At 42.2% G+C, this 14,839-nt stretch overlaps 1 protein-coding gene across 1 annotated transcript in view; it reads left to right on the top strand.

Annotated features, from left to right (window-relative positions):
- Positions 1-14,839, top strand: part of MYH13 (myosin, heavy chain 13, skeletal muscle) — a 35,619-nt gene that overhangs the window by 3,070 nt on the left and 17,710 nt on the right. The window contains exons 6-21 of the mRNA XM_009885293.1: positions 1,201-1,293; positions 1,387-1,450; positions 1,540-1,638; positions 1,733-1,836; positions 2,057-2,195; positions 2,608-2,726; positions 2,822-2,971; positions 3,050-3,220; positions 4,484-4,492; positions 5,181-5,490; positions 6,537-6,610; positions 7,150-7,237; positions 9,416-9,533; positions 11,303-11,426; positions 12,276-12,412; positions 13,723-13,978. Coding sequence (XP_009883595.1) covers positions 1,201-1,293; positions 1,387-1,450; positions 1,540-1,638; positions 1,733-1,836; positions 2,057-2,195; positions 2,608-2,726; positions 2,822-2,971; positions 3,050-3,220; positions 4,484-4,492; positions 5,181-5,490; positions 6,537-6,610; positions 7,150-7,237; positions 9,416-9,533; positions 11,303-11,426; positions 12,276-12,412; positions 13,723-13,978 — 2,055 coding nt within the window. The remainder of the gene's footprint in view (positions 1-1,200; positions 1,294-1,386; positions 1,451-1,539; positions 1,639-1,732; positions 1,837-2,056; positions 2,196-2,607; positions 2,727-2,821; positions 2,972-3,049; positions 3,221-4,483; positions 4,493-5,180; positions 5,491-6,536; positions 6,611-7,149; positions 7,238-9,415; positions 9,534-11,302; positions 11,427-12,275; positions 12,413-13,722; positions 13,979-14,839) is intronic.

Genomic DNA, 14,839 nt, shown 5'->3' with positions numbered 1-14,839 from the left:
CTTCCCTTCCCTTCCCTCCCCTTCCCTTCCCTTTCCTTCTGAAATCTGAAAGGTACATGTGAGAAGGCATTACTTTAAGGATTTGGGACTTCCTATTTTAAAAAATTATACAGAGCTTCATATGCTACTCTGTTGCCTTAATTTTACAGGGTCCACCTTCACCATAGACTAATAAAAACTAATTTAAACCCATTGTGCCATCTGCAGACAGTGTTGGGAATAGCGCTCCCTCTCCATTGCAAGATGTTAAAAGCTGCGCTGAACACCATGTACAAACATGAAGCAACTTGAGCTGTGCCACTAATCTTTCATCTGGATAAAAACTGACATCTTTTTTCTCATTCTTTGTTTTCCATCTCTGTCTTGGAAATTATCCCTGCCAATCATACCCTGACTATGTAGGGATCAATCATAACTGTGCTAGAAACCTTGAGAAAATCTTTGCTATATTATTCCAAAAAAGCACACAGTGATTCTGCTTCCTGGACCGTGTTGCACAGAAAAGAAGAGACGTAATGTCACAGAAGGTTCTTTCCTCCTGTAACAGTTAAAAAGAGTGATTCAATACAATATCGAAACTTTACATGTTGATCATTCCTTCTGCACTCATGCAGCAAAGAAACAAAAACAGTTTCTGTTCTCTGCTTTTTTACGTTTGGTATTTGAGTCTCAGGCTTTGTCTATGTCCTACTCTTCATTTCAAAGCATGTCTGGAGATGTATTTCTGCACTCTGAAAGGCTGCTGGTTGTTTGAATGGCATTGCATTCTCCCTTTGCTTCCTACTCAAGGCTGTACCTCTTTCTGTGTGACCTAGGCTTGAGTAACCTCCACAAAAAATCCCAGAATTTTCACATTATTTTTAGCTGTCATGGCCTTTGTGAATGGGAATGTGGAAGCACTTCTCCCATAGAGATTTCAAACTCCCTGAGCTCCACTGTAATGACTCTGTATAAGATACCTGATATATGATAGCAGGTACAAGAAGGAAACAAAATGCATACATGCTTTTCAGCATTCTGCCATTGTTGCCAATGGCAACATTCGTGAGTGACGGCTGATGAGTGCTTAAAAACTTTGCTAAATTCTAGGTTAAAAAAAAATGTGAAGTGTAAAAATGATTTGTTTGTAATACCTCCTTTGCAATATTTGCTATTAACCAGTAGTGAAGTTTGATAAGAAGCTTTTTCTCCTGTAACTAGGGAACTCTGGAGGATCAGATCATCCAGGCCAACCCACTGCTGGAGGCCTTTGGCAATGCCAAGACTGTGAGGAATGACAACTCCTCACGCTTTGTGAGTTCATTTCAGATTTGTTGGAATACAGACATTTAATACACGTCTCATTCATTGATCATAACCAATAGGCTGTTCTGTACTGCTCGATAGGGAAAATTCATCCGGATTCACTTTGGAACAACTGGCAAGCTGGCCTCTGCAGATATCGAAACCTGTGAGTTGAAGCAAGTCAGTGCAGGCAGAATTTGGGCATTTAAGATCTCAAGTTTACCAGGAGACTAACAGCATCTTTCTTTTGCTTAGATCTGCTGGAGAAATCCAGAGTGACCTTCCAGCTGGCTAGTGAAAGGAGCTATCATATTTTTTACCAGATAATGTCCAACAAGAAGCCAGAGCTGATTGGTGAGTGCCAGCGGTGCTGGTCTTGTCTCCACGAGTGCTTTCTTTCCACTGTGACCTGCCCCAGTGACACCAAAGGTGCCCTGTATACCTGCAGATCTCCTCCTCATCTCCACCAATCCCTATGACTTCCCCTACGTGAGCCAAGGAGAAGTCACTGTTGCCAGTATTGACGACAGCGAGGAGCTGCTTGCGACTGATGTGAGTGCAGCTGAGCAGCCACAGGTGCCCTGCCAAAAGGCCAGGGGCAGCCAGGGACCCCACCAAGCACCGGCTCTGCCGCTCACCGCGGGGCCACCAGAGCTCCGCACACTGGGTGCGGGAGGGAGGGAGGGGGAGAAACCCCACCATCCCATCACAGCATGCCTCCCTGTCAACAGCACCTTGTACTTCTCTGACCTTCCCTGGCTTGCGTCTGCAGAGCGCCGTGGACATCCTAGGCTTCAGCCCTGACGAGAAGGTAGGGATGTACAAACTGACGGGGGCTGTCATGCACTACGGGAACATGAAGTTCAAGCAGAAGCAGCGGGAGGAGCAGGCAGAGCCGGACAGCACAGAAGGTAGTGTAGGCTGCAGCGTTTGCTCGTGAACTGCACCAGGAGACAAGCTAACAACCCCGTCCCACAAAGTGCCCAACACTTTGGCAATGATTTTCCCTTCCAGAAAATAAATGTTTTAAATTTGTTCCAAGTTCCACAAAGTCAATGATTTAATTTATGCTCCACAAGGAAACAGAGACACAAAGACAAAGCATTGCTGCAGCCCTCCAGGTATGCAACAGGAGTGTGCTGCAGCTGAGACATCACCTGTGTTGGCGGGAAAACATTCTCCATGGGACTGGAGAGGAGCTTCCCCTGATGATAGGTGCATTTGAGTAGCACCAAAAGTAGGCTCCTTGTAACAGAAACATCCTAGAGGACTAGGAAACATTTATTTGTCTCTTTTGAACTTTTTTGCTGTCTCTGATCCTAGTGGCTGACAAAGCTGGCTACCTGATGGGTCTGAATTCTGCTGATTTGCTCAAGGCTTTATGCTATCCCAGGGTGAAAGTTGGGAATGAATACGTAACTAAAGGACAAAATGTCCAACAGGTACCTAGACAGCTGATCAGCTTTTCACTTTGTTCAGACATTTCTTTCAACTTTAAAGCTAATTTAACTTTCATTCATGGCTGTGTTTCTTACAGGTGTACAATTCAGTGGGTGCATTGGCTAAATCAGTCTATGAGAAGATGTTCCTGTGGATGGTTACTCGAATCAACCAACAGCTGGATACGAAGCAGCCCAGACAGCATTTCATCGGTGTCCTGGACATTGCTGGCTTTGAAATTTTTGACGTGAGTTACAGTAGGTATGCTTGCCCATTGATGACTTTTCCAAACTAAATGGCATTTTCTTACATTTTGAATTTGCAGTTCAACAGCCTGGAGCAGCTGTGCATCAACTTCACCAATGAGAAACTGCAACAGTTCTTTAACCACCACATGTTAGTGCTGGCGCAGGAGGCGTACAAGAAGGAAGGAATTGACTGGGAGTTCATTGACTTTGGGATGGACCTGGCTGCCTGCATTGAGCTCATTGAGAAGGTAGAGGAAATCTTTTCATTTTAGGAGAGCACATTACTTTCATGGTCGTTTATTTTAGGCCAGTCACTCTTAATAAATTGACACATTACTGTTGAATGACCCTCTCACATAAGAAGAGGCAGTTTATAAAACAGAAGCTTTTGGAATGACAGGCTGCCTCTGCACAAACAATGATTTACTGAACGACATGGCTGGGGTGGAAGGGACAGGGAGTACATGATGTTAATTTTGTGCCTTTAACAAGACTGCCTTTAACAGTAAAGTGAATCTCAAGTCTTACTCCTTGCAGTAATGGATAGAATTAAGTTCTTAGTTCTAGCAACACAACTCCTTCTGGCCCCTCTGTCACTGCCCACTGCTACTGCACTGGGCATCTAAAGGGGGATTAACCCCTCACTGCTACGTTACAAACCAGTGTCCAGTGGTTGTGCACAGCACTTACACATCACGTGCAAATCCAGTACGCACATACCCAAACAGCTTCCTCCTCAGGAGCATACAGGTATCTGCTCCCAGCACTATCATTCATGCCCAGTGCCCCGTGACTCATTCAGCCATCCCACACGCATGTTCACTGCTTGATCTTCATGCCCATGGGACATGCCTTTGCCCGCACGAGCCTCACCTTTCCTGCTAACCTCCCATACTTCCCACCACAAAGCAGCATCCACAGCCAGTGCTACCATTCACAGCTAGTGCCTGTTGCATATTGTTATATATAACACCCAAATTCCACTCTTGCTGTGCAGTGTCCACACATTTTGTGTCCCATATCTTTGCAATACAGAATATTAGAGCCAGAGGAACCAGAATGCCTACACTGATCTAACACTGTAGTCTCTTTTGTAATGACAGGAAAAAAGTAAACACTTCTAGGATGCAAATCATCTCCTTACAAAGTATGTTCTATTGGTGATTCTGTGAAACATCTTTATTCTGCTTCCATTATCGAAGAGAAATCTGTACAGCTAACTCAGATCTAGATTCTGTTTTAGAAACACCTACAGTTAGGCAAGGTGAATGCTAACCCTCACACAGCATCCACCGCTAGGTGGCAAAATCTTAATTCCAAACAGGGCGCTCCTGCCCAGCATCCACCTCCTGTGGTTGCTGCTGCTCTGGAGGATCCCTCATTCTAGTTCTGGTGGCTACCTAGCTGAAATCAGTTGTACGCATCTAATGGCATCTTATTAAATTAAATTTTTAAAAAGGTTCATACAAAGAAGGAACTCCTAGAATTCTCTCTAGGCCCATGAAGTGCAGGTCACGTCAGTGTCTCCAGCAAAATCAGAGGACATGTGGTTATCTGCACTGTGAGAAGATACTTAATGTAGCTCCGATGAAAGCTCTGATGTCACTGAGAATGTGCCTACATCTATGTATTGAAATACTTCCAATTTTAAATAGAATTCTGAGACAAATTAAAAGTCTATGGGTATTCTAAAGTGCCAGATTATTGCTGTTTGCACTTCATATAAGGCGAGGAAAATCTGGTCCATCATGCACATTCACTGGAGACAGAGCAGGAGTTCTTAGATATTAGTTATCTATGCACATTCCTGAGGAGCCATCAAATTAAGTTCATGCTGACAATTGCAACCTTGCTTGTAACAGACATACACAACAGCATCAGTCCTGCAAACAGGACTCTCGAACCTGCTTCCCAACGATGTAGAGTAAACATGATTGAAACAATTGATTATAATATGTACAGTTAGCCTGTTATTCAAAGATGGATGTAAACAGTGCTGTCAAGTTGGGTAGCTTATGGATAGTAGCTTGAGTAATACAGACTAATTATAGTTTGTCTGATCATTATAGTAACTAGTGATCTATTAAGAACTTGCGCAGTACAAATTACAGTCACTGAAACAAGCCACAAATCATACGCAAGGTGACATTTTATTTACTTTTTCTCTCCCTGCCACTTACCTTCTTCATGTATTCATATTTATTCCAGCCCATGGGCATCTTCTCCATCCTGGAAGAGGAGTGCATGTTCCCCAAGGCAACTGACACCTCTTTCAAGAACAAGCTCTATGACCAGCATCTGGGCAAGTCCAACAACTTCCAGAAGCCCAAGCCCGTCAAAGGCAAGGCTGAGGCCCACTTCTCCCTGGTGCACTATGCTGGCACGGTGGACTACAACATCACTGGCTGGCTTGACAAGAACAAGGACCCCCTGAATGAAACTGTTGTGGGGCTATACCAGAAATCATCCCTGAAGCTGCTGTCCTTCCTCTTCTCTAACTATGCTGGGGCAGAAACAAGTAAGTGCTTTTTCAGTGATGATTGATAAAGCAAGAATCAACTAAAGTCTACTTCTGCTTCTCCTCTCTGTGCTATACTCTAGACTCTATCATCCCCTAATGTGACCCTGTTCTTGTGTGCACCCAGATATGCCAAAACTAAGATACCAACATGCAGAACTGATGAAAACACTACATTCATATGGTGCAGAGAAGTAAAACTCAGCAAGTTCAAAACAAAGCGAAAGGAGGTGTATGTTTCCTGACTTACTATGTTGTGAATAGGGCCCACAAGAACTGAGGCTCAAGAGGGAACTTTCCTGCAGTTCAGTTTGGCTGACAGAACCATGTGTCTGAGCAAGCTCCTAGGAAATACTGGGGATGAGTCAGCTGTGGTCCTTTGCAGGTATCATCAGTATAAGGAAGGCGAGAAGAAAAGATTGTGGGGATAAACTTTTGTATAGGGTGTGAAGTTCAGAGCACAAAGACTCCATTTAAGTCTCAATTTAATTGGCTTCAACAGTGCAGCAAATATGAAAAGGCATTGAGCTGCTTGGACTTGTATTTCTGAAACTATAATTTTCTTCCTGCCTTGGGGCTGCCATAACTCAGAATAGATCCCTATTCTTCACCTGGAACATTGGATTAGGAGATTTTTCTAAAGAAGACTTCACTGCACCTGTAAATGAATATCCGCTGCTGAGCCACATTCTTGTGGCATTTCACCTAAGTGAAAAAAAAAGGGAGGGCTATGTCTATAAGTAAAAGCAATGTGACTAGTCGCACAGAGTACACAGTTATGAAACTTACTTCAGGCCACAATGTTCCATACTACCAAAGACATATACATTATGATGCAACCTAAATGATGCATCAGAGACCAAATATACCATAAACTGATGAACAACCAGCTAGCAGCAGTTCATTAAAACTGTCATGCACCAGTTGGTCAGTGTTTAAAACTAAAAATTAATTATTTTATTGGCCCATGACCAAATAAAGGAAGGTGAGGCCTAAAAAACATACTGTTTACTCTAACCTTTCACCCCCTATCTACTTCTTCCAAGGTGATAGTGGTGGTGGCAAGAAAGGTGCTAAGAAGAAGGGGGGCTCTTTCCAGACGGTGTCTGCTGTGTTCAGGGTATGTGAATTTCCTTTTAAATGAGCCATGCTTCCACAAAAATGATCTGAGGGCTCGAACACCTCTGCTGTGAGGACAGGCTGGGAGAGTTGTGGTTGTTCAGCCTGGAGAAGAGAAGGCTCCAGGGAGACCTTATTGCAGTCTTTTAATACTTAAAGAGGTCATAGAAAAAAGATGGAGAAAGACTTATTACCAGGGGCTGTAGTGACCGGACAAGGGGCAATGGTTTTACACTGAAAGAGGGTAGATTTGGATTGGATAGAAGGAAGAAATTTATTTACGACGAGGGTGGAACAAGTTGCCCAGAGAAGTTGTGGACGCCCTGTCATCGGAGCTTTCAAGGTCAAGTTAGGTAGGCCTTTGAGCAACCTGATCTAGTGAAAGATGTCCCTTCCCATGACGAGGATGTTGGACTCGATGATCTTCAAAGGCCCCTTCCAACCCAAATCATTCTGTGATCTACGACTCCTTGACATTTGAAAAAAAAATGCAAAAGTTTTGTAGCCCAAAGCTCAAGACCATGATTTGTTCTATCACAGGAAAACCTAAACAAGTTGATGACTAATCTGAGAAGTACCCATCCTCACTTTGTGCGTTGCCTGATTCCTAATGAGACTAAGACACCTGGTAAGTCCGTCATTTTACTCTGAAGACACAAGACTGATGGGAATTGGCCTGCTTTTCTTCCACACCCACTTCTTCCAGAACAGTTCCCACTGCACATGAAGTTCTTGTGGGTGTTGGCCTGCGGGACAGTGCCCAAGTAAACCTTCTTGTATTATTTACCATGACTGTAAAATTTTGAGCACTATACAGTCTACAACACTTACCCATCTTTGCTTAATGTGTGTACAGAGCTGTAGACGAAAAAGATGGGATTGATTACAGCTGATGAAATTGTCTGCTGTCGGTAACAGCATTAGCAAATCCTTTACAGATGCCTAGTTTTAAGAACCACTGTGTCATTCAGAACTGTTGGGTTCAGCCCAAGACCACTTACCAATTTCTATATATTCAGTGTCAGGATCTGATTCACTGAGCTGGAGGACTGTCAAAGAAATCATATCTCGTTTGCAGAATTCCGTGTACAAGCTGCTGCATGCTGCTAGCATTTGGAAAGCATTTTGATATAAAGTTACTTTTTTCCCTTTTATTTAATTAAATATTAAACTCTCACAAAGAGTTTAGTCTCTGAGAACAGTCAAGTTTGAGAGTATTTTCATGTGGTCATTAAATTAAACTACCTGGGGAGAGACTTGCCTGTGTGGGTTTTAGGAATCTAATCGTTATGAGGCTACGGTAGAATGATAAGGTAGATATTGGTAGAATGTAGTGGATGCAACAGGCGTACCAGGAAATAGGAGGTGAGCATCTGTTTAATTTGCTCAGGAAACAAAAGACCAATTTCAGAACATTTCTTACCTTTTTTGTTTATGTCTCTCTGTGTAACCCTGAAGACCACAAACAGGATTTAAGCAACACACATATGTATGACATTCACATTTCAACTATTCATCTAAACTCCTTTTATATTCAGTGGAGAGAAGCTGGCATTTTAAGGTATGACTCATCTGGCCCCTTTTATACATCTATCTTAAGATGAGATGAATCACATCCTAGAAGAAACTGTTTCACCCCACTGACTATAAATGAAGCCCAAATGGAAATGTCCACACTTCATATCCTAAGGTGAAGAAAGAGGAATCCCACTGGGGTCTTGACAGTCGAGAAGTTGTTAGGGGGGAATTAAGGAAACCTACTAAAACAGAAAAGCGTGTTTGAATGAATGATTTTGCCAGATATGGCTGTCATTTTAATGTTCAGATGGTTGTTTTGACAGAAGTGACTCAGAGGGAATCTTCACTTTTGCCTTTTAAGAAAAGAAAAGTAGTACTGTGTGAGCAAAATTAAGGATGGTGAAGTGAAGGAAGAGAAACTGGACATTTTCTGATTTTTAGGCTGATTTTCTGGTTTTAGGCTGCTTATGCTTGACTTTTCTAACAATTCATTTGGGTACACATTTATGGATTACACTGAAAAGATAAAGTTAAGGCTATGGACCGTTCTGCACTAATTAATGTCTCTAGCAGCTGATGGAAATTTCTTCATGACAAAGTGGGTCAATAAAACCCAAGAGGGTTTTATTCCGCCGGTTGTACATTGGCTGTAATACTTGAGATTAAGGCTTAGTACAGTTGATTATTATATCCAATAGATATTGTAGGAGGAGAAAGAAATTCTTCCAATTTTAATCAACTGTCTTCTACAGGCAGACTGAGAGCTTTAAGCAACCTGCTTATCCACTCCTCTGTTGGAATCTATCTAGCTATCAAATCTAATCAAGTTTGAGTACAGTCAATACTTGCATGGCAGATCCAAGGTAAAATCTTACATAATGTGAAGAGCTCCTTGTCTAGATCTTACTACACTCTATATTGTGCCGCATCTACCTACATCCAGTGTTGATGTTGATGCTATTGAAGATTTTTCAGCTGGTCTCCTTAAGCACTCTCCTGCCATTTTTGAGTAATGTAGCCTTATGTCTTTTGGCCATTGGTGATTCACAAGCACTGCCAGCCCTAGCATTCTTAGTAAGGCTCAGCCCGCTGAAACAGCTCTCTGCAACTTGTATGAATTGAAGGCATGTTCTGTGTTCACTTCCTGCATCTTTAATCAAGAGCTGGTTGAATTTTATTTAAAAAAAAAGAAAAGAAAAAAAAAGGAGGTCATTCTGGAATGCTAATACTTATGGAGATTCTTTGAAAGAAAAGTAGAGTCATACATGATGGATGTATTTTGTTTAAGGTGAAATGGACCATTACTTGGTGATGCATCAGCTGCGGTGTAATGGGGTTCTAGAAGGCATCCGAATTTGCAGGAAGGGGTTTCCAAGCAGAATCATTTATGCGGACTTTAAGCAACGGTAGGTCTTCATTTATTAGTCTCCGTTAAAAACTCAGTAAACCCCCCGCTCAGGTGACATCATGGAAATACACCCTCTGAATCAGACTAGATTAGTGGCATTTGAGGGAACTAACTCATTAATACTGTCTTAGGTCACTCCAGTCTTTTCCCTCTTTGATCAGACCAAAGATTTCTTGATACATCAGAACCAGTATCATTTCTAAACTGTAGTCAATGCCCAATGATTCAAACAGATGCAAAATGAATGCATCTGTTTGTAGTGTAATGAATTAAGTGGCATTAGAGACTGGTCTCTCTAAGTCTTCCAGAATATACATAGAAAAACAGAATATACATAGAAAAAAGCCTGGAGATCTTATTGCGGCCTTCCAGTACCTAAAGGGGACCTACATGAGAGCTGGGGAAGGACCTGGAAGAGGGCAGGTTTAGATTAAATATTAGGAAGAAAGTTTTCACTTTGAGGGTGGTGAGGCACTGGAACAGGTTGCCCAGAGAGGTTGTTGAGGCCCTATCCCTGGAGGTGTTCAAGGCCAGGCTGGATGTGGCCTTGGGCAACCTGGTCTAGTGGGAGGTTTCTATAGCAGGGGGGTTGGAACTCAATGATCTTCAAGGTCCCTTCCAACATAAACCATTCAATAATTCTATGTCAGCACAGTCTCCTTACAGAGCACTGACTAAGCATTCAAAAATGCAGGGCTTTTCTGGTGGTCTGTCGCTGGCCTGGATGCTGCGCCTTGTTTTGCTCATCTTTAAAACAGAGACAATTAAACTGGTTCATGTGAGCTCAGTTGCTATAAAAGTGCTGGATCAGAACTGGCTGCAGTCATAAGTAAATGTAATTGTAGCATCTTCCATGCTGAACTGGTGTGAAAAGGAGCCAAGACCTCTCTGAAAACGCCCTGCAACCTGATGTTCAGTAAGGCATTAGCTGGTCTCACTTGTCAAACCATAATTTGATGTAACAGGTGAAGGAATCTATCCGTAATGGCTGTAGTCCAAAACCAAAAAGTGCTTTATAGTTCCAATGAAGTGTGCCGCAGTTCAGGAGCTACAACGAAAGCCTAAAATAGAGAATAAATTCACTGCACCATTATCACTGTCTTGATTTTACATATTCTCTTTCAAGGTAGACTTGAGAATAAGAAGTGCTCCAGGGTACAGTCACACATCCTTATTGATGCATCTTGAAGAAACCCCTTTAGAAGGATTAGGTGGTCCTGTCCATGATACACGATTACCGTAATCATTAAGTTACCTTGAAAAATGCTAAGGCTGCTGTTAGCATTTACAGAATAATACCACGCCATTTTTAGTCCAAACTCAAGGATTCAGTGGTACAACTTCTAGAGACTGCGAGCTGGGCAAGAACTGTATTCCCTTTGGAATATAGCTGATTTTTGTTAGTAGTTTTAATTCTTCTTCAACTTTATTTTGAGTAGCATTCCTCTGATCAATGAAACAACATGAGAAGAGGTTGGCATGTTCTCACTATGTTCTTCCTAATTCCTGGACCTACAGACACTCTTAAGTATGCACATTAATTTCATGTGTAACAACATACTGTGTTGGCACACAACCAACAAATTCCTCTGAAGAGTAAACGTGTCCCCTTGTCACCACGTTCTGTTGAGCCAAGACTGTCTAGATTTCAGACGGTATATTCAGCTGTTTTCAGATAGCTCAGCTTCCATATATTTTATGATATACGATGGATCTTATTTTCCTCACCCTGTTTGCAACCAGTTCTTGCAACCTCTCTTACCACAGGTACAAGATTCTTAATGCCTCAGCCATTCCAGAAGGCCAATTCATTGACAGCAAAAAGGCTTCAGAAAAGCTTCTTTCCTCCATTGATGTGGACCACAACCAATACAGATTTGGCCACACCAAGGTATGTCCTTGTGGAAGAGTGGGTATAATTAATGGCAAAGAATATTGTTCGTTGGAAGTATTTCTTGCATATGAAATCAGCCTTCACAATGACTAGAAATGAACTACACCACTAGCAAGGAGAGGTACAGAAAACTTGTCTGGTTCTGGGGGTATGTGTGAGGGGTAACACTGTCAGCCCTGGGAACACCATGGTGCCAGAATGACCCAGCATGGCTTCAACTAGAACTAGTGCTGCCCTTTTCCCTTGCCAGGTGAATTCATGTATATCAGTGCATATTAGACAGGCTCAGACAAGTTTGGACAGTCAGACTTTTCGGGGGATTTAGGCACACCCACAGGTCTGTCTTCCATATCCAAAGCAGTATTAGGTGGGACACTGATTCTCTGATCATCACAACCAAGGCAGTATTATCTCTGGACAAAAGCCCAGTCATGTACACTACTGAACAGCCATCAGCATGTACGCTTCTGAGGCCATCTCTAAGTCAGTTCACAGGGCAAATCTTGAGCCTGACATAGAAGGGTAGAGTACAGAGAAAAGACAGAGTAGGATATAGGACTAAGTTGAAAGTTAAGTCTTTTTTTAATAACTACTGATGAGCTAGACCTTCCACAACCTACTCTGGAGGAGGCACCAAATAAAACTGCAATAATGTGATTATATCATACATAGAGTAACTTGTCATGAATCACAGGAACACTGAAGGTATGAATACTGACACAAAATTTCTCTAGCTGTTAAACCTTTAGTCTGCAGGCTTTTTTCCAAGACTGCCGTGTACTACCCTCAGCTGACAATGGTTGTGTATCTGCCTAAGCCTCTATTTGACCCTTTTTTATGTTGTAGGTGTTCTTCAAGGCAGGTCTCCTGGGACTCCTAGAAGAGATGAGAGATGAGAAGCTTGTGAGCCTCATCACTCATACACAAGCTATGTGCAGAGGGTTCCTCATGAGAACTGAATTTAAAAAGATGAATGAAAGAAGGTAATATAAGAAAATACCAACAATCATAATGTGTCGGACCAAAAGGCAGCAATGCGGTGTACTGTCTCAGGCAAAAAACTGTCCTCAGGAAAGACCCTCAGAAAGGTTAGGGAAACAGAGCAAACACAAACTAATAGTTTCCTTGATACAGCCTCCCAAATTCTGGCAATAGCTATTTAGCAATCGGACCATGCAGCTGAACCGTGGTATTTAGTATTTAACAGTGAACCTTTTCTCCAGGAACGCATTTACCATTTCAACCTTTAAAGAACCCTGTGATGGAGGTAGGCAACTGAACAAGTGCTAAGGTTTGTCTGTGTTGAACGTGTTGTCTGATAATTTCATTGGATCACATCAATTTTGTAAGGAATGGCATATAATCACTCTCTGCTCACCTCCTCTTTGATTTTCTTTCATGGCTCCACCATCTAAGAGGAACAATTCCAGCTTGTACAGAGAAGGTTCTCCATACTTTCGACCATCCCAGACACCCTTCCCATTTCAGCTCTCTCCCTTTGAGATGGGATGAATCATGCAAAATTTAGAGCGTAGGAGTGGCAGCACTGGGCGAGCCAAGCAAGCTTTCTCAAATGCTGTTGACAAGTGAAAGCTTTAGGGGGAGCAAGGATCGCACAAATGTATAAGATGATCTGCCAACCAGCTGCTTTTATTTGTAATACTCTGTGGTATATATTTAGTTCAGGGGCTTCCTGAGCCAGGGATAGTTTCTAAGAATTCAATAACTCTTACTGGATTTCTCCACAAGGAACTGTCTGATCTCCCCTTGAACTATGGGAATAAACAACATCCTTTTGCATTCAGCACCATAAAAATATTTAATTTTTGTTTTCAGTTTCTGACCTAGTAATTTCTAATATGGTATTTGGAATGATCCAAAAAGCATCAAGCTGGTGTTTCCACAATTGACAGCAACTCCCAGATTCGTAATCTCAGCAGCAGTAGTTCAAGGATGTCAGTTTTCACTCTGGTATTCACCTGAGCACTTGCACTTTCTTTGAGACTGAGGAAAGCCTCAGAGATTGCCAGGCAACATGCCAGATGAGTTTGTCTGTTTTGGAGTATTTCCCCCTCTTATATCCAGACATAGTTATTGTTCACGCTACTGAACCCGCCATTCTGCAATCAAGGGCCTAGAAATGACACTTTAATAAAAGCAAGGGAGGTGAGGAAAAAAAGTCTAATGCAGATGTTCTTTGAGGAAAACGCTGATGCCATATGGCCAAAAATCAGGGTCTGATTCTAACCCAAGTCTCACCAGTCTCATAAACTGTGTTTTTGTATGTTTTCAGGGAATCCATTTATATCATCCAGTACAATGTTAGAGCATTCATGAATGTCAAGCACTGGCCCTGGATGAAGCTGTACTTCAAGATGAAGCCCTTGCTGAAGAGTGCAGAATCTGAGAAGGAGATAGCCAACATGAAGGAGGAGTTTCAGAAAACCAAGGAAGAGCTTGCAAAGTCTGAGGCAAAAAGGAAAGAGCTGGAGGAGAAAATGGTGACCCTGCTGCAAGAGAAAAATGACTTGCAGCTTCAGGTTCAATCTGTGAGTAACCTCCATTTTCAGATTAGCCCCACGTCCTCTTATTCTGGTGCTCTTCTCCTTCTCTTTTCCACTGTCCTTCATAAATAGACATGTAACAGGGCCAGATTCTCCACCATTTTGTATCTGGTCTTATGATTTACACCTAAGCAAAGTGAGCACAAACCACATATAAAACAGTATGAATACAGGAAATTCTGACTGAGGTCCCATGTAAACCCACTTCGCTATTAAGCAATCACCAGTGGAAGAATCAGATTTTCCACAGTATACTCTATGTTCTCGGAAAAATGGTATCTGATTCTGAATGAAATACAGGCTGTTTCCACATATGCTGATGGTTATTATATGCAGCCAGGGCAGGGGTGCTTTTCTGTTAGAAACTGGACTGAAACTGTGGAACAAAGACTGAAGCTCTTCACTGGAATACTGTTGAGCAGAGACTGAAATTGCACAAGACAGGAATATTGTCAGGTATTAAAAGGTGATAAGATATTATGTGGCCAAGGGCAGTCTGGTGCAAGTGGACCTGTCACTTGTTTCCATATGCTTTCAAACCAGTTGGGTTTCAACAAGTCCTATACTGTTTTAAGCACCGAGACTGTAACTGTGCATTCTGAAGGTCAGATTAATTACCTGAATCTTTCTTCAGAACTTAACTTCACCCAGATTTCTGAGTTTCTTTGTACCCTTCTCAGTACTTTAATGCTCTGTTCTCCAGAACTCACCTAGTTTACAAGCATTGGGGGCTTCACTTTTGTGGATGGTAAGCCAATAAAACCAAGAAGCCCAGGTTTAACTAGGTTAACTAACTTCCAGGTTAGGATGCCTTTCAAAGCACTTAGATTTCATATTTCAGAACAT

Source organism: Charadrius vociferus, unplaced genomic scaffold, assembly GCF_000708025.1.
Source record: "Charadrius vociferus isolate BGI_N301 unplaced genomic scaffold, ASM70802v2 scaffold415, whole genome shotgun sequence".
NCBI lineage: Eukaryota > Metazoa > Chordata > Aves > Charadriiformes > Charadriidae > Charadrius > Charadrius vociferus.
This window is presented reverse-complemented; position numbering and strand designations above follow the sequence as displayed.